A 23572-nucleotide genomic window follows, 5' to 3' on the forward strand; every position below is an offset into this window, starting at 1 on the left:
AGCAGATGAAGAGACCACTTTTTACATTCCTTCGAAATAAGATATGGTTCAGTATTTTAAATCATAGCAACAGTTGATAAGAAAAACAGCAAAAAGGTAATCATTTCCATATGGAAAGAGAAGGAAGAAACCAGTGAATCTGTGAACTGTCATTTTTCCATATAAAAATAAGTCACCACTGGTAGACTTGGCAGAAAGGGCAAGTGTTCCTATTTGTTTCCCATTTTACATTTGTTAACACATTGCATGTGATGTGTTTTATTGAAATAAGCCATTCCCCTCAAACTCAGCTGGCAATTTCCAAATGTGTTTTGTCCTAAATGAGGCCAACATCTATATGTGTCAAGTTCATCTAGCACAGTATTTCCTTGTAGCTCAGATGGTTAAGAATATGCCTGCAATCAGGAAACTCGGGTTTGATCCCTGGGTTGGGAAGATTCCCCTGGAGAAGGGAATGGCAACCCACTCCAGTATTCTTGCCTGGAGAATCACATGGACAGAGGAGCCTGGAGGGCCACAGTCTGTGGGGTTGCAAAGAGTCGGACACGACTGAGTGATTAGCAATAGTAATATATTAGTATTTCCTTGGTGATAAATTTTATCAACTTAGTGACATTTTGGTGAAAGCTCTCACCCCTTTTACTGAAAAGAATATACTTTGATGTATATTACCTTATAATTAACCTTCTTCCACACCAGCTAAATACCTGTCAGTACTTTTAAAACACTGAGCAAAATCGATTTCTGCTCTGGCGTTCTAGGATGTAAAAGAAAAAATTTTCTGATGCCCAATTTCAGAAAAGCAAACCAAGTAAACAGTTGCTTATTTACTTTTTGTACTTAAGCATGATACATTTATTAACAAAATACTGACATTTATTTTTAAATAGCTGCTTAAAGTGGAAAATCTTACCCTGTTATCGAATAAAATATTCAGAGACCTTCACATCATAGCATTTGACAACAGCTCCCTCTTGTGGTCCAAAACATTCATTTCAAAGATGAATATAAATACAGAATTGCAATTTCTTAACTTAAAATTGTGCTACGAAAGTTTAGCTCATATTTACTGAATGCTTTTTGGAATAAAGAGGGAAGTTTCCTTTTCTGATAGTTTCAAAGTTGTAACATCTCAGCAAAGTGTTCCCAAAGTTCTTTAAAGAAGCACCAATTTTTTTTCTTACAAAGGAAAATATCAAGTAGATGTTTTAATTGAAAACATGAAAGGTTTTCCTCCTTTTCTGTGGCTATAGTATGAAGAAGGAATCAGCATTTGACTCTGTAGCATTAGCAGACTGGAATTTTAAAACCTTATAGAGAAAGTAGTATTGCAAGTATTTTAGTCCAAAATTGACTTAAGGTAATTTTTCCCCTTGGTTCAAAATCAGAGGTTGCAGTAACTAGCAATAACCTGTTCTAATAACGTGAAACTGTCCAAAAAATCCTCTTCTTCAATTCCAAATTTTGTGTACTGATGAAGGTAGGCTCTGGTGAAAGAAACAGAAAATATGAAATAAAAATCTCAGGCAACTGAATAATTCAAAATCAAATAATAAACCTTTCGTAGCTCATGAACATCTGAACATGGCAAACTCTCTTAAAAGACTTATCTTTGCTTCAATGTTTACTCCAAAAGTTAGCAAACTTTCAAAGTTTATGTCAAGCTCCGTATATTCAAGAGAGTGACAATAAAAGGCACATAGGAGGGGAATTCCCTGGCGGTCCAGTGGTTAGGGCAGCTTCCCAGTTGACTCAATGGTAAAAAGTCTGCCTGTCAATGCAGGAGATGCAAGAGACATGAGTTAGATCCCTGGGCTGGGAAGATTCCCTGGAGGAGGAAATAGCAATCTGCTCCAGTATTCTTGTCAGGAAAATCCCATGGACAGAGGAGCCTGATGGGCTACAGTCCCTGAGGTCATGAAGAATTGGACAGGACTGGGCACGGACGCACGCATGTCAGTGGTTAGGACTCAGAGCCAGGGCCTGCATTTAATCCCTGGCTGGGGAACTATTATTAAGAAACCTGCAAGCTGCCAGGTGTAGCTAAAAAAAAAAAAAAAAAAAGACAGCACATAGGGAAAAAAAAGCGTGTTCAGATTTGGGTGTCTACCCAGCACATATTCAACACCCTAGAGGAGATGACTGGGTTCAGTATAAACTCTTAAGAAGTGCCTGGGAAGTCTTATCTAAGGTGTAAAACTGGAGAGACATACGGATCCAGTTCTAGGAATGAAATGAAGCCTCCTGAGTGTTTTTTCAGACAACACTTAATTTGCACTTATGCCAGGTGATCCTGTTAATAGCCCCAGCCCCTCAAAATGTTCTGCAGAAGGAGAAATCATATTAAAAAGAATGTCAAGGGCAGACATGAATTCATTGGTGAAAACAGCTGCTACCATTTACTGGCAGTGGGATGGGAACTAGACCAGAACTATACAGAAAGTGCATAGTCCTGAGGAGCTGGGGTTTGGGGAATGGCCATGCACAGGAGGGGAGACCCTTGGGAATCCTGGCCAAAGTACAGGCTCATCCAGTCATCTGAGGAGTTCTGCTCTCACATTAAGTAACTGTGGCAGAGGTCAGGGAACCCGCTAACACATTCTTCACACCAAGCAGACATTTCATAGTATCAGGTGGAGCTGAACTTGCTATATCCTTCTTACTGAGCAAGATAAGGATCTCTTCCATTCTCAAGGATCTTATTTTGGAAAAATACTATGGAACAGTTCTTGGGCATTTACTAGTCAGGCACTGGACTAGGTGTTTTTTTTTACATTTTTATCTCATTTTAACCTTCACCACATATATCCTGTCTTTTGGCTCCATCGTACAGGAAAGGAAATGAAGCCAGAAGAACATGTTCAAAGTTTCATACCTACAAAGTGCTTACTCCATGGCACAGACTGAATGTGTTCCCTCCAAATTTACACATTGCAATCCTAACTCTCAAGGTACTGACATTAGGAGGTAAGGCCTTTGGGACTGAGATTCGGTCACCACGGTGGAGCCCTCGTGAATGCAGTGAGAGGCCCATGGAGCTCCTTTGCCTCTGCTGCCAGCTGAGGACACGGCAAAAAGACATCATCTATAAACCACGAAGTGGGTCACTGGACATCAGATCTGCCGGGACCTTAATCTTGGACTTCCCAGCCTTCAGAAATAAACTTCTGTGGTTTATAAGTCACCCACTTTATGCTATTTTTGTTATAGCAGCCCAAACAGGCTAAGACACTCCAGAATCTGCCTAGCAGTTATCTGCCTAAGGTTAGGAAAGGTTTGTAGATTTCTTTTGTACTTACCTTGAAGCAAACATATTCCATGCTTTACCCACAATCATATCAAGTGGTTTTACTAAGGACTGGCTATTGCTGACCAAGGCTGCAGACTTCTCATATTTCCTAAAGGCTCGCTGGGTTTTCCACACATTGAAAGCGTGAAGAGGCTCTAACCAGGAAGTATAGAGAGCTGGATCTTTAAATGCTCCTAGAGTAAAACAACAAGCCATTGTTTATATCACAAATCATCAATTTTGGCAACAAATTAATAAACAGATACTTTCTTTTCCATTTCACCAGAAGTCTTTTGTATTGCCTTTTAAAACTAGCTTTTTATATTGCTTTTGGATAAATGATCCATGTTCATCATCATTTAAAAAAATCACACTGTTCAGAAAAGTATTAAGAAGAAAATTTAAGTCAACTCAACAGCTAAAATGTCACCACCCAGAAATAATGACTATGAACAGTCTGCTGACCCTCGCTTATACTGGAATTTTACATGCATGCTCTTATATGATTTGCATTTTTCATCCACCAATATGTTGTGAACCTCTTTTCCATGTCAATAAATATCACTCATATTTTTAAAAGCTTCTATGAACATATCATCATTTACTTAACACATTTCCTACTGCTGGGCATTTAGTTGTTCCCACATTTCTGTCAGTGTGAAAGATACTGCAATGAGTATCTTTGAAAGAACACCTCTATGTACCTACATCATTTCCTGTGGGCAAATCTTTAAAAGTTAATTACATGTCCTTTTATTAATTCTTATTTTAAAATCTAAAATGAAGAATATGAAGAAAGTAGCCCATCTGATTGACTTGAAACAATCTCTTCTTAATTATTACCGGTTTTTTATTTAAGGGTATTATAGGGGCTTCCCTCGTGGCTCAGTGGTAGGGAATCTGCCTCCCAGTGGAGGAGACATAGGAGACACCGGTTCGACCCCTGGTTTGGGAAGATCCCCTGGAGAAGGGAATGGCGACCCACCCCAGCATTCTAGCCTGGGAAATCCCAGGGACAGAGGAGCCTGGTGGGCTACAGTCTATGGGATCACAAAAAGTCAGACACAACTGGGGGACTAAACAACCACACAGGATGAGCCTGACGTTCTTTATATCACAGCTCCCACCGTGCCGTACCAAGCCATACCAAGTCATGTCCAACTCAGTCGAAGGGATATAAACACAAGTGTGGGGTGTGACCCTTGCAGGACCAGGCCTGCCCTTCTTTGCTTATTCCTACGTGATCTGATGGCTGAAGCTCTAACAGATGTCTCAGACTAAGCTTGAAGCCACGACGTGAGAATGACAAAGCAACCAGATTCAGGAAGAAAGAATTAAAACTTGTCTCTTATTTACACCACTTCCATTTTGCTGTCTGGTCACATACTGGTACAGGGGTTACGTTTTGCTACTAAAACAGAGTTTTTATTTTTCCTTTCTTTAATAGAATGAATTTGGGGGACTGGCATTGACATATAACTGGTGAGAACATACGTACAGCACAGAGAACTCTCTTCAATGCTCTGCAGTGACCTAAAGGGGAAGGAAATCCAAAAGCAGAGGGTATGTATGGAAGGCCGATTCACTTTTCTGCATATCTAAAACTAACATTGTAAAGAAACTATACTCCAATAAAAATTAATTTAAAAAAAAATTCCAAGAGATACAGGAAAAAAAAAAAAAAGAATAAATTTGGGGGGAATTCCCTGGTGGTTCAGTGGTTAGGGCTGTGAGCTCTCACTGCCAAGGGTGTGGGTTTGATCCGTGGCCAGGGAACTAAAGATCCCACAAGCCACGTGGTGAGGCCAGAAGAATAACTTCAGGGACTTCTTTTTTAAAAAAAGAAAAATCATGTGTACCATGAACATCTTCAAAATGTGCATTTTAATTTTCACCTTAACTTTGCTCACCCACATCCGCACTGTGTACATCTTTCCCACGAAGGATGACCAAGTTAGCGATGGAAGTGTTAAAATGCGTCTCTTTGTTGACAGACATTTTACCAAGAGGAGGAAGTCCTGATAAAGGTGGCCGAACCTGCCAATCAATACCTACCAAGAGAAAAAAAAAAGAGATTTTACAAATGGCCTTGACCAAGAACAGAGAAATGTAAGATGATATATGTAGTATTTTATAGAAATTTCCATTTGATAAGTACAAGTTGTGGGGGTGGCATTCTGCTAAAAATTTAAACATTTTTATCTGGTTGACCTAAAGTAATTCAAACTATTCAATTCTGAGACAGGCATGAAATAACTCTTCACTGAATATTAAAGGATGGCAGCTACAAAGGATGGAATTCTACACTGCAATAAAAAGAAACTGACTATGGATAAATCTCAGAGGCGTGATGCTAAGTGAAGCAAGTTTGACTCAAAAGGTTACGTACTGTTTGAGTCCATTTATAGGACTTTCCTGGGCTTCAAAATCACTGCAGATGGTGACTGCAGCCATGAAATTAAAAGACACTTGCTTCTTGGAAGAAAAGCTACGGCCAACCTAGACAGCACATTAAAAAGCAGAGACATTACTTTGACGACAAAGGTCCATATACTCTTAAGCTATGGTTTTTCCAGTGGTCATGTATGGATGTGAGAGTTGGACTATAAAGAAAGCTGAGCGCCAAAGAATTGATGCTTTTTAACTGTGGAGTTGGAGAAGACTCTTGAGAGTCCCTTGGACTACAAGGAGATCCAACCAGTCCATCCTAAAGGAAATCAGTCCTGAATATTCACTGGAAGGACTGATGCTAACGCTGAAACTCCAATACTTCGGCCACCTGATGCGAAGAACTGACTCATTGGAAAAGACCCTGAGGCTGGGAAAGATTGAAGGCAGGAGGAGAAGGGGACAGCAGAGGATGAGATGGTTGAATGGCATCACCGACTCGATGGACATGAATCTGAGTAAGCTTTGAGAGTTGGTGATGGACAGGGTAGCCTGGCGTGCTGCAGTCCATGGGGTCGCAAAGAGTCGGACACCACTGAGAGACTGAACTGAACTAACAGGACCATCTAGAAAAGGCAAAACCATAGGAATAAAATTCAGATCAACAGTTGCTAGGGGATTGGGGTGGAGAAAAGAGACTGTCTACAAAGGAGTGTGAAGAGACTTTTTGGAGCGTGGAAATACTCTGTCTCAATTGTGATGATGGTTACATGGTATTAAGTACGTCAAAACTCCTGGAACTATCCACCTAGAAAGAGTGAACTTCATTCTACATGTCTCTGTGAATAAACAAACAACATAGATAGAAAAACGTTAAGGGAAGTAGAAATGCAAAGCAAAAATAGGATTGAAAACTGACTAGTCAAAGGGAAATATTAAGAAAATACTCTTAAATTATACATAAGATAGGGAAAAATTTCAGTGTGCAGTAAGTCTGATTTCCAGCAAAAGAAATTTCAGACAAAAAAACTACTGCATACTGAAAAACAGGCCAGCTTAAAAATCTGGAAAGATGTTTGAACAAACATTTCACCAAAGAAGATAAACAAATGGCTAATAACCACATGAAAAGATGCTCGACATCACTGTCATTAGGAAAATGCTGACTGAAACCACAAGGAGACACAAGTTCACAGCATCTAGTATGGCTAAGTCATTGGCTCTTAACTGGCTTTGCAACCATGTGAAGCACATCTCCCTTTGACTCCTGCTCAAGGAATGTTGCTAAACTTGTCTGTCAGTCATGACGACTGCCTCTTTCCTATCCTACCAGGAAACTAAAGGTTAGCTTTCTGGAGAGGACAGGATTGAGTGTCTATAGTCTCAGAACACCAGGTAGAGGTAAGGGCATGGTACATACCGAAACTAGAGAGATCAGGTGAAACCCAGGATAACCATGGTCCCCCGCGCCTCTCAAGAACACTAGGGCTTTGTTTTTTTGTTTGTTTGTTTTTCATTTATTTTTATTAGTTGGAGACTAATTACTTTACAATATTGTAGTGGTTTTTGCTATACATTGACTTGAATCAGCCATGGATTTACATGTGTTCCCCATCCTGATCCCGGCTCCTGCCTCCCTCCCCATCTGATCCCTCTGGGTCTTCCCAGTGCACCAGCCCTGAGCACTTGTCTCATGCATCCAACCTGGACTGGTGATCAAGATCACTAGGGCTTTGGCTAAACCCTCTGAGCAGAATATCTAACAGAGCAGATAAGCAAATAGAATATCCAGTATGACAGACATACACGGGCTAGAGGGCAAAAAAAAAACTAGACTGAAGCAGGTCAGAAGGCTCTGGTAAAGATTTCTCTAGGAAGATGAAACTGATAGAATATTTGAATACAGGCAGACCTTGGAGATTTTGCATGCTTGGTTCCAACCACCACAATAAAGTCAATTATCCCAAATTAAAAGACACTTGCTCCTTGGAAGATAAACTATGGCAAACCTAGACAGCATATTAAAAAGCAGAGACATTACTTGACTGACAAAGGTCCATATAGTCTAAGCTATCAGTTGTCCAGTAGTCATGTATGAATGTGACAGTTGGACCATAAAGAAGGCTGAGTGCCGAAGAACTGATGCTTTTGAACTGTGATGTCGGGGAAGACTGTTGAGAGTCCCCGGAGACTTCTCCCCTGCAAGAAGATCCAACCAGTCCATCCTAAAGGAAATCAGTCCTGAATATTCATTGGAAGGACTGATGCTGAAGCTGAAGCTCCAATACTCTGGCCACCTGATGCAAAGAGCTGACTCACTGGAAAAGACCCTGATGCTGGGAGATTGAGGGCAGGAGCAGAAGGGGATGACAGAGGATGAGACGGTTGGATGGCATCACCGACTCAATGGACGTGGGTTTGAGCAAGTTCCAGGAGATGGTGAAGGACAGGAGCGCTTGGTGTGCTGCAGTCCATGGGGTCGCAAGTGTCAGACACTACAGAGAGACTGAACAACAATCCCCACAAAGCATGTCACACCAGTATTTTTTCATTTCCCAGAGCATATAAAGGTTATGTTTATACTGTAATCTATCAATTGTGCAATAGCACTGTTTCTAAAAAAAAACAGCGTACAGACTGTAACTTAAAAGTACTTTATTAGTGCTAAAAAGTACTGTCATCTGAACTTTCAAGTTATAATCTTTATTTTTAACTTGAAAGTTGTTTTTCAATGGTAACGTCAAAGGGACTGTCCTGGTGGTCCAGGTTGAGAGTCCACCTGCTGATCCCTGGTCTGGAAGGATCCCACATGCTGCAAGGTAGCTGAGCCTGTGAGCTGCAACTCCTGAGCCCACAATGTAGGGCCCGTGCTCCACAACAAGAGGAGTCACCGCAGTGAGAAGCCCGGGCACCGCAGCTACAGAGGAGCCTCTGCCGCCACAACTAGAGGAAGCCTGTACGCAGCAACACAGGTCCAACACAGCCAAAATAAATAAATAGGGTTTTTTTTAAAAAAAAAACAAAAAACATGATGACATTAAAAAAAATAGTAATATCAAAGATTACAGATCACCATAACAAATATAATAAGAAGAAGGTGTGAAATACTGTGAGAATTGCCAAAACATGCCACAGAGACGTGAAGTGAGCAAACGCCGCTGGAAAAATGGTGCCAACAGATTTGCTAGATGAAGGGTGGCCACAAACCTCCAATCTGCCAAAGAACACAATACCTGCAAAGTACAATAAAACAAGGTATGCCTGATACCAAGAAAAAACAGTTCAGACAAGTAGTGAAACAGGGCTGAATAATTGACAGGTACATAGAAAAACTAAGCAAACAAGAAAACAAGGCAATCATTAACTCCAAAGAAAACAAAAAAAAATTATACAGGAAGGGAAAAGTAATCATAGGATGCTCTGTTGCTCAGCTGTGAATAGCATTTACTTGATCATGATAGTATAAAACTGAGTATCGCTTTAACCCAACGAGGACACTTACTACTGTATCAGAAGGATAAGGAGACAGAGGGTATTTCAGGGCTTAGGGTCCAGTGTTAGAAAAAAGCTAAATCCTAACCCTCCATGGTGGGAAGTAAATAGGTCATAAATAAATAAAAAGTCTACAAATGGCAATAAATAGATAAAAACAATAACAGAAAGAACAAAGGAGTTTTGAGAGACAGTTACCTTTAACAAGGAGACAAAGAAGGTTATGGACTAAGAATTTTAACAACCAGCTTCATAGAATTAATTCACTCTTTAGGTACATATAAGAAGTTATGGAGAAAAAAAAAGGAGTTATGGCTCATATATGGTAGAAAACTATGCAGCTACTAAAAAGAACAAGGCATGTCTAAATGAATGAATTGAAATAAAGGCTACAAAATACTACATTGAAAAAAGCAGAACAAAATAATACATATAATGTGATGTTAGTTTTATTTTTGTAAAGTGTGTTTACATATATATGCCCTTAGAACTTCGACTCTCATGTGAATTCACTAATGCAAACTAGCAAAAATAAATCAACTAATAAAATTTTAAAATACTGTAAGTAAAACTTAAAAGTAAGTAAAATTATAATTTAGCTTGGTTCAGAGGGCCAAGCAAAAAGCTGTGGAAAATTCTTCCCAGGCCTAACGGTTTAATCAAGAAATGCCTGCGTCTACCCTACTGAATCCTTATGGACCAATGACTCCTGTGTTCCTTCCATGCCCCGCTTCTTGAAAAGCAGTGTCTACCAGTTATCCTCCACCTGTTCCAGCAGGGTCTGTAGGGAGTGGGGCGTACTTAGAGAGCTAGACTCAGGAAATCTCACCTGAGGAACATAAATCCACACCTGGACCTGCTTTTAGATGACAAGATTCTGAATTTTAGGCTGATGGGCTAAAGGAATGTGCTAACAGGCTGATGTGCTAACTCTGGAGGACCTGAGACAGGTTAAGTATGTTCTGCAAATGGGAGGACACGATTCATTAGGTGACACAGGGTGGAAGCCAGCTTCCAACATCAACTCCTGTGCATTCAGGCTCTTGCAGGGTCTTCTCCCCATGGGACAGGGTTGACCTTAATAACCAAAAAGATGATGCAAAATGATGGTATGTGGCTTCCAAAGCTAGGTCATAAGAGACACTAACTTCTGCCTTGCTCCTTCCTGGGTCACTCATCCTTCCTGTTCTGAGGACATGGAAAAAGATACATTGCTGAAGGTGATACTGATGGGGTTGATCTTCACACAGAGCATTCCGATACCGTATGAGGAGTTTTAAAACTATATTCTTCAACATGGTTAGTGACATAAATACATTTATTCGTATATTTACTTTGGTCACCTGATGTGAAGAGACAACTCATTGGAAAAGACCCTGATGCTGGGAAAGATTGAAGGCAGGAGGAGAAGGGGATGACAGAGGATGAGATGGTTGGATGGCATCACCGACTCAATGGACCTGAGTTTGAGCAAGCTCCAGGAGATGCTCAAACATCTGGTGTGCTGCAGTCCATGGGGTCACAAGGTGTCGGACAAAACTGAGTGGCTGAACGACAAAAATTTATAGGAAAACATTTAAATGTTCAAAATTCATATCTATAACTGAAAAAATGTTGACACTCTAAATCCCCATATGGGAAAATGACTAAACAAACAGTGGTTTATTGACCCGAGAGGGCCCAGAGTCCCACGTCATAAGCTACCCTGAGGTACACTGTGTTCCTTGGTAACAGGTATTGCCAGAAAAACAGGTCCTGTGGCCAAAAAGTTTCCGAAGCATTACTTCAGATGTGAACTTTCTACTTATCTCCAACCCTCAGGCACTATGATCTAAAATCCATAAGGTATTACAAGTAAACGTAGAGGAAATCCACTCTCATAGTACTGAAACCTAACTGATTGTAATCTGTGGTAAAATACACGCTTCCAAAATTGTACACAGTAGTGACTTCTAGTTAAATGTGACAATCTGAACATACCAGTTTACTCCTCAAATCTCACTAATGACAGAGGAATTTTTTTAAAAGACACGAAAAAAAATGGAAAGAAGATAGTGGTGACAGAATTTTCGAAGCTGGAAAGCAAAGGAACCAGTGGTTTCTGACGTAGCAAACACTGAGACTTCTGCCCACAGTGAAGGTTCTAGAAGCTGACCAAGCGCTTGTAGAAGAGGAAGAGGTGGGAGGATTAGTTAAAAACCTGTATGAGAAGCAGTGAGGGCTCCAGACCCTTCCCCAGCCCCTGCCGTAGGCGGGCTGCCCCCCTCCACCTTGGAAGGGGGTTTCTACTCAGTAAAGGCTAAACCTCTGAAAAGACAGCAATAAACACCCCAGATAAAGATCTCTGCAGTCATAAAGTTTACAGTGTCATGAGATAAAAGATCCACACTAAGGAATTCCAGAATGTTAGAAACAAAGAGAAAATCCTAAAAGATACAAGAGAGAATGAAACAGGATTGGAAATCAGACTGAAGTGGGACTGCTCAGCTGCAACACTGGAAGCTGGAAGATTACAGAGCAACGCTTTCAAGACACTGAGTAAAAATGATTTCCAGCCTCAAATCCTGTACCTGGCCGAATGATCAATCAAATAGAAAAGCAGGATAATGACATCTGCAGCCTTAAAATGCTTACCTTCCCTGTACTCTTTCTTACAAAGCTCATGGAGGGCACTGTCCACATGAGGGAATGAGCCCAGAAAGAGGAAGATTTGGAATCTAGGAACCGGGCTAGAATATAGGAGGCAGAGAGGCCACTGCTGGCTGCTTCCCAAGCCTGCAGAGTAACCAGTGCAGACTGAAGGGGGACAGGCTCTGGAGGGGACATCGCTAGGAAGAGAATCGAAGTAATAACATTGCCTGATGGGTTGGCTGAGAAGGGTTTCATTTTTATGGAAAAGTTTAGGGGTAGATTCGTAATAGGTACAAAGAGTTATCAACCAAATAATTATTAACTCTAGGAGGAAAAAATAAACGGTACATGAAATAAAATGTAATCTGTGTATGTAGTACATGGCTCAACTGTGAATATAATTTACATAGCAAAAATAATACAAACACTGAGAACTTATTTTAACTAGACTGGGAGACGAGAGGGAAGGTGTGTGTAGAGGGTATAAGAAGATTTAATTCTCAGTTTTATGCTAGGAAGGCAGAGGCTATCTAAGCCTGGAAAATAAAACAAATAACAGAATAAGGAAGATGTTTAGAAATGGAGGCCAATTCCAGAAAGAACATCTCAGATCACTGACAGCAGTGCCCGCTGGGCTGTGGGCAAGTGGAGAATAGGCTGTCCTCTTCCCCGTTATAAATTCATACTGGGCAATGACTTGACTTTTTAAAAAATTTAAGATATACTTTACATACAATGTGACATACAGATTCAAATATACACTTAAATGAGTTCTGACAACTTGATTTTTTTTTTAAAAAACTACATTCATATATTACTTTGATAAAAATAAAATAAAAATAATTGTCACACTCATCTGAATATTTTTTTTTTTTTTTTTGAGAAATGAAACTGTGAAGTGATTAAGAAATCTTCCCAGGATATTCTGGTGAGTTTTTGTAGGAGCTTCCCAGATCAGAAGAAGGCACTATTATTTCAACCTGCCCAAGCCAGTTTATATTGGGAACTTCAGGACAGGCATTTTTCCCAGTTTGTGGGTGCATATTTTTAAAATACCCTTTACCTTCTTCCATTTTCGCATTAGAAACGAGCATCTGTCTCAAATGCTTGAGGAGGCCAGCCCAAGTAAACGTGCTGTATGCCAGTGAATTCTCAGACATTTGAGGAATGTTACGAACACCCAGCATCTTGAATTCTGGATGGGGAACTAAATTCTCCATTAAGTCTCCTGCAAAGAAAAAAAATCTGAATTCAATTCTTAAATTCCATGTTATTTCCGTTGGCTCATATACAACCATGATTGGATGGCTCGGGGGGACCAAATGTGTTTTCTCCTCCAAGGCTAAAACTGCTTAAATTTCAAAATGTAAATTCAATTTCAGAGACAATATGTATGAATGCTTGATTAATGCTAATGCTTAATCAACTAATGCTTGGTTTTGGCACCTATTTTAGCATGAATGAAAAAAAACACACTTTGCCAAAAGGAAACAATAATTTTTTTTAGTTAAGAACTGGGAAATGTGAATGAAATATTTAGCTAAACTTCAGGAAAACAAAGTAAGCATTAGAGGTAGTATAATTTTATTGTCATTCTGTGTTCACTAAGTGCCCCCTTAGAAATTTTCTTAGATCTCTTATTTATTTGGTTAAATGATAATCAGAACCTCTTAACATTAAACTCTACTTGGAAAGAAGACAGGATTAGTAATTCTTGAACACAGGAATATGTCTATCTTTAGAACCTAATATTTGTAATGAAAGAGAATGAAGGAGAAAGGTTACTTTGTTTTTCACTCAGAGCTTACTTATTTTAAAAATGTTTTTATCTTTTTGATATAACGTATATATATTTTATATATTTATAGAAAATACTCTTTTCTAAAGGAGAAAGAAAAATCTTTTACCATAACATGAAATTTAAATCTTATGGGGACTTCCCTGGTGGTCCAGTGGCTAAGACTCCATGCTCCCAGTGTGGGGGGACTGGGTTTAACCCCTGGTCAGCAAACTTGATCCCACATGCGGCAACTAAAGATCCCACATGCCACAATGAAGATCGAAGATTCTGCGTGCCACAACTAAGAGTCTGCACAGCCACATAAAGAAATAATACTAAAGAATACATTTTATGATAACGTGGAATACAAACTCATAGCCTATGTCCTAATGTTAAGAACAAATTCCGACACAAACATCTATAAAATGTTGCACAAATTGATCTTATGGCTAGTGGCATTTCCTCTAAATACAAGAAGACTTTTCTGTAAAGTAGCTAGAGCTGAATTCTATCACATAGCACGTACAACAAAAAACAATCAGCAAACAATTCCTGAACTCTAACGCACAGATTGTTAAAAATCTGCGTTTCCCTCCAGCTTTCTTGCTCACCTCGTCTCGTCTTAACCATTCTTGGCCTTGTCAAACTCTTGAGTTTGTGTCCCCACAAACTCCCAAACTGAAATCCTTTCCTCCAAGGTGATGGCTTTAAGGAGGCGATGGGGCCTTTGGGAGGTGAAGTCTCTTTATCAAAGAGACCCCAGAGAGGTCTCTTGTCCCTTGTGCCATGTGAGGACACAGTGAGCAGATGGCCACCTGTGAAGATGGCTTCCAATCAGCTCTCCATAGGCAGTCCAGCGGATTTTTCACAAGGTCCTTTTGCTCGATGTTTCCTCTTTAAAAATCACTTCCTGCTTCCCTCCTTCACCTCTACTGAAACCTTACTCATCCTTTAGGATCCAATTCAAGTGATAATTTTTTTTTTCATGCCAACAACCTCCTTAAAATCCCCTGCTCTTAGAATAATGAGGCGGCCTTTACACGCTTACAGGGACCGCTTACAGGGACCTCCTAGGTCGGCCCCTGCTCGCTGCCCGAGCCTCAGGTGTCAGTCATCCCCTGCCCCACTCTCTGCGCTCCAGTGACGCTGGATTTCTCTCTGTTCTTAAAGGGCCATGCTTCCTTCTGCCACAGGGCCTTTGCATGAGCTATTCCTGTCTCCCTCCCTTGGCTTAGTTAACTCCAAGTCTTCATTCAGCTTTGTGCTCACGTGTTAACTTCCTCAAGGGCTGACTTCTTTGCCTCATCAGCCTGAGTCTGGTTCCTTCGTGACACATTCTCTTGGGTCTGTACTCCTTTCCTTCAGAGCACTTAACTCAGTTTTTAATTACACCTTCTTGGCATAATTGTTTAGTGTGAACACAACGTCTATATTGGTTCCTCACTGGATCCCCAACATTTAGCATAGTGTCTGGCACATAGCAGGAAGTCAGTAAATACTGGTTGAATGAACAGATGTGCCATATGGTAAGTACTGTGGAATGCACAGAAATTAACAAGACACATGTCGCCAAGGAAGTTGCAAATTAGTGGGGACTACAAGACATGCACATGATGGACTCCTCCATGGAAACACATGACACTAATTACAGTGGCGGCATCTGGGAGGGGTCAGCGGGTGACTTACTTTTGATTGCATATTCTTTTGTACTCCTTGAATAAATATGCGTGTTTGTGTCTGTAACTCTTAAAGATAAGCAAACACACTTAAAGAAATAATAAAGGCGAAAAACATTAAGTAACATAAAAGAGATACAGAATACAGTACAGGGGTAAAGAACTCGCCTGCCAATGCAGGAGATCTAAGAGATGTGGGTTCGATCCCTGGGTCAGGAAGATCTCCTAGAGGAGGGCTTGGCAACCCACTCCAGTATTCGTGCCTGGAGAATCCCATGGACAGAGGAGCCTAGCAGGCTACAGTCCATAGGGTTGCAAAGAGTTGGATATGACTGAAGTGAGCATGCACACACAGGAGTTCAGAGGTGGAGGGTTACTTTAGGTAAAGGTCTCAGTAGAAAAGCTTTATGAAAAATTATCACTTGGGACTTCCCTGGTGGTCTAGTGGCTAAGACTCCACACTTCCAATGCAGGGAGTCGGGGTTCAGTTCCCGGCCAGGGAACTGCATGCCTCAACTAAGACCCGGGGCAGCCAAATAAACAGTAGAGAAGAAAAAAAAAATTATCACTTGAATTGGATCCTAAAGGATGAGTAAGGTTTCAGTAGAGGTGAAGGAGGGAAGCAGGAAGTGATTTTTAAAGAGGAAACATCGAGCAAAAGGACCAAAGCAGGAAAGTTCCAGACTGAAGACAGAAGTGGAGACAGGATGAAAAGCAAGTGCGGAATCTATGCAGAGGAGGCAGAAGGTGACGAAAATGGAAAGTTAAGACTCAGGGCAGAATGTGGAGGCCAGGCTAAGGAATTATGGCAAATCCGGCAGGTAATGCGTGAGCCACAGAATGAGGGTTGAGTAGAATACAAGGATGAGATCCGTGCCTCGGGGAGCCTCACTGGGGTCAGTGTGTGAGGTGGACTGATGCCGGGGCGGAGGCAGGCAACAGGAAGGGAAGCAGGGTTAGGACCACCTTAAGCCAGGGATGTCCATGTAGCTGCGAGCTTCTGTTTTTATGAAACAGAGACAGAGAGAAAGAGAGAGAGGCAGAGATTGAGAAGAAAAAGAACTTTGTATTCAGGGGGAGCATGCAGTATCAGTTAAGAGATGCTGACCAAGTGATCCAATGTCAGAGAGACAGGGAAGTGGGAAAGAATGCAGACAGCTGGGAGAGATGGCACCAACAGGTCTGAGCATATGATGAGATAAGAGGACAGGGGGAGAAATTCAGGCGACAGGAATGGGGGAAGTGCGGGAGGGAAGGCAAGCCGGGGGAAAATGATGAGTCCGTTCAGAGCATGCTAAATTTGAAGAAGCAGATGCAACTAAGAAAATTGGGATAGGCAACTATTTGGGAAAGAGGGTAGGACTGAGAGGTATAGATTCCCAGGTCCTTTGCATCTGGAGGGTTTGAATGGATAACGCACCACTTGACAAATAAGCTGAAAAAAGAGTGGTGGGTTTTATTACAGAGTGGTGAAAATGATGGTTGTGCCACTCTGTGAATATGGGTGAGTTGTATGGTATGTGAATTATATCTCAAAGTTATTTTTTAAAATAGGGAAGAAAAAAAAAGAAAAAGAAGAGAAAGGGTCCTGAAGAATGGAATCAGTGGAAGGTTCTGAAATGAGGGAGATGTGAGTATATCTTCAGATAGAGGGGAGAGCCAGAGAAGAACAGCTTTGAGGCTTTCACAACATCAGACTTCTCTACAAATAACCCACAGGGGCACAAATACCTAGTGGACTTCTCCTGTAGTGAAATGAGCCTTCCCTGGAGTAAGTAGGCTGGAACACACTTCCCAGCTGATGTGCGAGGACTTGATTTATATCACAGAAGGAGATCTGCTTGATATTCATCAGCTTCGCACAGATCTTATGAACAGCATCATTCTCATGAACAAGGAGGGCGTCTGAAGATCGGTACAAGTGAGAAAGTGTCAAAATGGAGTTGTAGTTCTGAACAATAACCTGGAGAGGAAAAGTCCACAAATAAGAAAGGTAGGAGAAGGACTTCCCTGGTAGTCCACTGGCTAAGACTCCACGTTCTCAATGTGGGGGGCCAGGGTTCGAGCCCTGGTCAGGGAACTAGATCCCACATGCTTAGCCACAGCTAAGATCTGGAGCAGCCAAATAAATAAATACTGAAGAAAAAAAAAAAAAACTGTAGGAGAGAATAGCGATTAAGAGGGCATTCTGCTGCTAAGTCACTTTAGTCGTGTCTGATTCTGTGTGACCCCATAGACGGCAGCCCACCAGGCTCCGCCATCCCTGGGATTCTCCAGGCAAGAACACTGCAGTGGGTTGCCATTTCCTTCTCCAATGCGTGAAAGTGAAGTCGCTCAGTCGTGTCCGACTCTTGGCGACCCCATGGACTGCAACCTACCAGGCTCCTCTATCCATGGGATTTTCCAGGCAAGAATACCGGAGTGGGGTGCCATTGCCTTCTCCGAAGAGGACATCCTACCTAGGTTCAAATCCTGGCTCTTCCACTTTCTAGCTATATGATCTTAGATAAGTTACATAATCTATGTCTCAGTTTCCTCATTTGTAAAACGGGGATAATAATTATACCAGCCTCTTAAGAGTTATAAGAATTAATGACAGAATACCAGTAAAGCACTTGGAATAGTGCCCTGTGTATAGTAAGGCTTCAGTAAATGATGACTATACTATTACTATCAATATTACTATCATACTTTCTACACCATTTCCTCCTGTGACTTATTTCATCTCCATTTTATTATTTCTCCTACTAGGCTGATCTACGGCAAATTGGCCTACATAGAAATGTCCTTTCGATGGAAAGAAATGAAAATTCTTTGAAGGTTGGCAATGGCAGGATGAGGTCAAGGTCCCTGCTTTACAGGCAGTAGCCAGAAGGACTGACCCAGGAATGGGTTTCTGAGAGAAGATGCACAGTTTTCTTCTTTGGAATATTTATAAATAAGGACACCTCATTTGCTTGGGAAAGTTTAAACAAAGTTACATGAATTGTTTATGAAAGTACCATACTGTATACTCACTCCTGACACAGTAACTTAACATTTCCAAAGAAAGGATGAGAGAGATCTTTTACGTACATTTGTTTTGACTGCAAAGAATACAAAACAGAAATTTTTTAATTGATACCTTTTTAAATTGATGAATAGGACTGTTCATACCTCACCAGTTCCATAAGGCCATATAATCTGATTCATTTTCAAAGCACTTGAGTACTGATCTTGTAAGTTCTGAGTAACGAAGGTTCCTAGCCCGGATCCGGTGCCTCCAGCCATACTCATTATGATGAAAAAGCCACTCAAAGAATCGCATTTCTCCACTTCCTTCTGGATTAGGTTCATTATAGATTCTTTATGCCTGGGTCCATGAACAGAGTATCTATGCAGTGCAAAACAAACATCTTTCAATTTAACCAGAGAGATGGATTGCAGAGGAAGGTACAGGAGAGAAAAGGCTTTCTAAACCTATGGAAGTGAACTACCTCTCATGAGACATACAGGTACCCTGAGTGACCAAATTTTATATACACAAGTTAAGGGGACTTCCTTGGTAGTCCAGTGGTTAAGATTCTGTGCTCCCAAAGTAGGGGGCACAGGTTGGATCCCTGGTTGGAGAACTAAGATCTTGTATGCAAAGCAGAATGGCCTAAAGATAACAACAATAATAAGATGCACACACACAAAAAATGAAAAAATAGAAGAAAAAAATAATAAGATATGCAAGTCACACATTTTTAAAAGTGAATAGGACTGTTAGGAGAGTAAATTTACTGGGCATAGATAATTCTCTTTAATAGGCTATTCCTTTGGCTAGAATTACCAGGTGGTTCTAAAGACTCAGTTCCATTCAGTTCAGTCACTCAGTCGTGTCTGACTCTTTGCAACCCCATGGATTGCCGCATGCCAGGCTTCCTTGTCCATCACCAACTACCGGATTTCCTCAAACTCATGTCCATCAAGTCAGTGATGCCATCCAACCATCTCATCCTCTGTCATCCCCTTCTCCTCCCACCTTCAATCTTTCCGAGCATCAGGGTCTTTTCCAACGAGTCAGTTCTTTGCATCAGGTGGCCAAAGTATTGGAGTTTCAGCTTCAACATCAGTCCTTCCAATGAATATTCAGGACTGATTTCCTTTAGGATGGACTAGTTGGATCTCCTTGGAGCCCAAGGGACTCTCAAGAGTCTTCTCCAACACAATTCAAAAGCATCAATTCTTCGGTGCTCAGCTTTCTTTATAGTCCAACTTTAACATCCATACATGACTACTGGAAAAACCATAGCTTTGACTAGACAGACCTTTGTTGGTAAAGTAATGTGTCGGCTTTTTAATATGCTGTCTAGCTTGGTCATAACTTTTCTTCCAAGGAGCAGGCGTCTTTTAATTTCATGGCTGCAGTCACCATCTGCAGTGATTTTGGAGCCCAAGAAAATAAAGTCAACCACTGTTTCCACTATTTCCCCATCTATTTGCCATTAAGTGATGGGACCAGATGCCATGATCTTAGTTTTCTGAATGTTGAGTTTTAAGCCAACTTTTTCACTGTCCTCTTTCACTTTCATCAAGAGGCTCTTTAGTTCTTTGCTTTCTGCCAAACGGGTGGTGTCATCTGCATATCTGAGGTTATTGATATTTCTCCCAGCAATCTTGATTCCAGCTTGTGCTTCATCCAGCCTGAAATTTCACATGATGTACTCTGCATATAAATAAGCAGAGTGACAACATATAGCCTTGACAAACTCTTTTGTCGATTTGGAACCAGTCTGTTATTCCAACCCACTCCAGTATTTTTGCCTGGGAAATCCCATAGACAGAGGAACCTGGTGGGCTACCACCCATGGGGTTGCAAAAGAGTCAGACACAATTAAGTGGCTAAAGAACAACGTTTAGTATATCAACTGTGCAGTTATAACTACACTATTAATCAACTGTGCAGCTGTATCTAAACTGAAAAGCTTGAGGAATTATTCTTACCCATAGGCCCAGTTGTTTCCGGAACCTTGTTTTTGACAGAAGCATGAATGCTGGCCATATTTCCACCAGCCAGAACGGGCAGCCTTTGACAGTGTTTGATTGATAACCTTAGGTTCCATGTCAACAAGGACAGCACGAGCAACTGGAACTAGAGAGGGAAAGAAAGATCAAAAGAAAAATAATGCATATAATCTTATTTGGGGTAACTCAGAGCATAAACTTCTCTAAATTAAAAAAATAAAAAAATGCAAAGACTGAGAATAGATAGATCTGCCAATTCTGCTTAGAAACTGAGGTGGGCAGCAGCAGGTATATGCAGATGGTTCACAATGCCCAGCATTCCGCTAGGCAGGGTGAATAAATATGGGCTAAAATGATGACTGGCTCAAGTTGACAAACATCTGTTGAGTGCTTATAATGTGCTATGTACTGTGCTAAAAACACAGAGATGACAACAGTATCAATCCAGCCCAAGGAGAAGCAGGGAGGAAGTAAAACACATCAACATTTAATCATGAAGTGATGTGACAGGACCCAGAACAAATCCACACTAGCAGAGGAGCATATTCAGAAGTACAAAATACCAAGGGCACAAAAAGCATCTCAGGATTATTGAAGCACAAGATGGAGAAAGGGGGTGTAGGAAATGATGATGAAAAGCAGGCAGGGCTCAGATATTAGAAGTCCTAATATACAATGCTAAAAACCTTGAAACTTGTTTTTCAGGCAATGAGGAACTACTGAAAACGTTCAAGTACGAAAGGAATAGTCATATGTCTTTTTTTTAAATGTCAGATGTCTTTATTATTTTTTAAACAGCTTTTTACTACATTTATTTCTTTACTTATTGTTAAGTAAGTTTAAGTTAAGTACTTCTTATTAAGTAAGTAGGCAAGGCATGTGGGATTGTAGTTTCCCAACCAAGGATAGAACTAGCACTCCCTGCAGTAGAAGTGTAAAGTTTTAACCACTGGACCACCAGGGAAGCCCCTCAGATGTCTTTTTGAATACAGCAGTGTGGAGGACAGATGCAATAGACACAAGAGACCAGGCAGGGAAACTCAGAAGGAGTGTCTTGAAATAATCCAGATGAGGAAGGACAAGAGCCAGAACTAAGGCAATCATAGCGAAGATGGAAAGGGGAGAGGAGTTTCAAGGGACATGTAGGAGATAAACTAAGCAGATCTGAACGTGGGCAGGAAGAACAAAGTTTTAAGGGAAAAACAATGCATGCCCTTGGGAATGGAGATGTGGAGTTTGAGGTACACACGAGAGACACAGGTGATGTTCACTCATCAGTCTGTAGCTTGGAAGAGATGCTAGGCTACAGATTTGAGAGTAACCAGTGTAAAAGATGGAGCAACATTTGAGAGTCACTGAACTTGCCCAGAGAGAACTATACAAGTGAGGAAGACGCTGAGCTGCAACCACTAGAAAAGAAAAGTTCAGTGACTAAGAAAAATTAGTCTCAAGGAGGGAGTTTTATAGCTAATGTTATCAAATCTGGTAGAGAAGTTAAGTGAATTAACAAAAAGAAAAACAGTTACTGGCTCTAGTAATTAGGAGATCACTGGGAATTTTTCATGGGACAGCTTCAGTGGTATTGTAAAGCAGAAGTAGGATTATAATTGGTAAAGAGGGTTCTCCTTTGAGAATCTTAGATGAGAAGGAAGGAAAAGAGCTACAGTCAAGAGCTAAGTTTTATTTGGTCGGTTGGGTTTAGATTGGCAAGATCTGAGCAAGCTCATGGCCTGAGGACAAGATGTCACTGGAGAGGGAAAGCGTAACACAAAAACAAAGGGCTGAGAACAAAATCATTCTGCTGCAAGAAGGAGGGGATTCAGACACCATGTGCAGGGCCTGGCCTTAAAGAGATTGGTTATGTGGACCACACATACCTCCATTTTCCTCCTCACTGAAGAACCTTTCTTTGCAAGATGCTTGATATGCCTCATTCTCCCTTTTAGAGCAGAGTCCTCCAGGACAGTGTGAGTCATTAAATAAAACATCAAACACTTCAAAACCAATCTGATTGCCACACTGACCAAGCTGCACTGTTACTATTGACATGCTGAGAAACAAAACAAAACAAACCCCTTTGAAAAAGCGAGCAACCTGTAATAGAAAAAATATGGTCTTAGAGAACCAGCACATTACTAACAAAGAACAAAATATGTTAACACACATCAATAAAAATATATAATTTGCAAATACTATATATAGACAAAATAGCTACGTTGTTTAAGGAGCCAATCATTCAAGGAAATTGTTCTTTTTCTCTATATGGTTTTGGGATTTGGGACTGCTGTACCCAAATCCATTCATACACAGCTCAATAGTTTCCAAAATCTCACGTGTAACCGCAATTTTCTAAGCATGCGTTTAAAACAAACAAAACAAAGTGAATTCTGATTGAAGTAATTCATAGTATCCACTTCACACCAAAGGGACATAGAAAATGCAGAGGTGAGCTCAACGGCAGCACATTTAATTAACATTAATTTTCTCGCTTCTAAATAATTACTTTCTCTCTCCACCAATCAACTTTCTGTACTGGTAAATACATAACACTTACAAGAAAGTCTTTGTATTTAGCTCAGATAAGACAGCAAGGAAGACGAGGCTTGGAGGGAAAAAAAGGAGAAATAGTAGAGCAAGTAACCACTATTTTTAACAATGAAAAGAGACAGTTTTTGGTAAACACCTTACCACGGGGTCTATGCAGCATTGGAAGGAGCCGTGGCTTGTAAGCCAGACTCTATACTTACAATCATCAAACAACTCTGCAAAATTGGTATCATTATTTTTCTTTTATAGATAAGGAAACCGAGGCTGTGAAAGGTCAGTGACTTTCGCAAGGCCACTGAGCTGATAAAGAGCAAAGCCAAGTTCTGCCTTTCTACACCTCCCCAGGAGCTCCCCATTAACCCCACTCACTGGTAACCCCAGGACCAGCCGTTTCTGCCCGGTTCAAGCTTCACGGGGGCAACATTTTCCTAATGCGCAGGCTCACTTTCGATACCGAAAAAACTACAGAGAACGAATGCGCATGTTCCACATACGAGCAGATTTGCTGTGGTTTTCTGCCCCCTCCCCACCCCCCATTCAGAAAGGTTAATTACGCATGTTCAATTTATCAACTTCAGACACGGCACGCATGCTCACTGTTCCTCGGGCTTTCGCTGACTCTGCGCATGATCTAGCTTCCAAGCGAGGCTTCGGAAGCGCTTCTGCGCATGCTTCCGCCAGTACCTGGCCCAGGCGGCGGCACTGCGCATGTCCGTTGCCCAAGCTCGGCTTCACGGAGTCCTGTGCGCATGCCTCGGTGCCAAACTTGAGGAGCCAGTC

General features: G+C 41.1%; 1 protein-coding gene across 10 annotated transcripts; it reads right to left on the reverse strand.

Annotated features, from left to right (window-relative positions):
- Positions 1–796: 796 nt before the first annotated feature.
- Positions 797–23428, reverse strand: TUBD1 (tubulin delta 1). Of its 10 annotated transcripts, none has more exons than XM_043902851.1 (9): positions 23347–23428; positions 22123–22339; positions 20225–20372; positions 18413–18629; positions 16988–17219; positions 12864–13028; positions 5200–5340; positions 3300–3483; positions 797–1487 (listed from the first exon to the last, which is right to left on the reverse strand). In XM_043902851.1, the coding sequence occupies exons 2-9, from the start codon at positions 22292–22294 to the stop codon at positions 1385–1387; spliced, it is 1362 nt and encodes a 453-aa protein (XP_043758786.1). In that variant the 5' UTR covers positions 22295–22339; positions 23347–23428; the 3' UTR covers positions 797–1384. The 10 variants fall into 10 exon arrangements, with proteins under 10 accessions (XP_043758786.1, XP_043758792.1, XP_043758790.1 ...); XM_043902857.1 differs by having other exon boundaries at positions 22123–22295; positions 23390–23405; XM_043902855.1 differs by having other exon boundaries at positions 22123–22295; positions 23347–23390.
- Positions 23429–23572: the final 144 nt, after the last annotated feature.

This window comes from Cervus elaphus, chromosome 5 (assembly GCF_910594005.1).
Source record: "Cervus elaphus chromosome 5, mCerEla1.1, whole genome shotgun sequence".
In the NCBI taxonomy this organism is placed as follows: domain Eukaryota; kingdom Metazoa; phylum Chordata; class Mammalia; order Artiodactyla; family Cervidae; genus Cervus; species Cervus elaphus.

Excerpts from the sequence above, each read along its gene's own strand:
- TUBD1 (XM_043902847.1), bottom strand. The coding sequence starts at position 23,148 with ATGGGGAGCTCCTGGGGAGGTGTAGAAAGGCAGAACTTGGCTTTGCTC. Across the intron at positions 22,340-22,992 it reads TGCAGAGTTGTTTGATGATT|GTTGCTCGCTTTTTCAAAGG; the intron begins GTAAGTATAGAG and ends TTTCTATTACAG. Across the intron at positions 5,341-12,863 it reads TAATGCGAAAATGGAAGAAG|GTATTGATTGGCAGGTTCGG; the intron begins GTAAAGGGTATT and ends TTCTCTTGGTAG.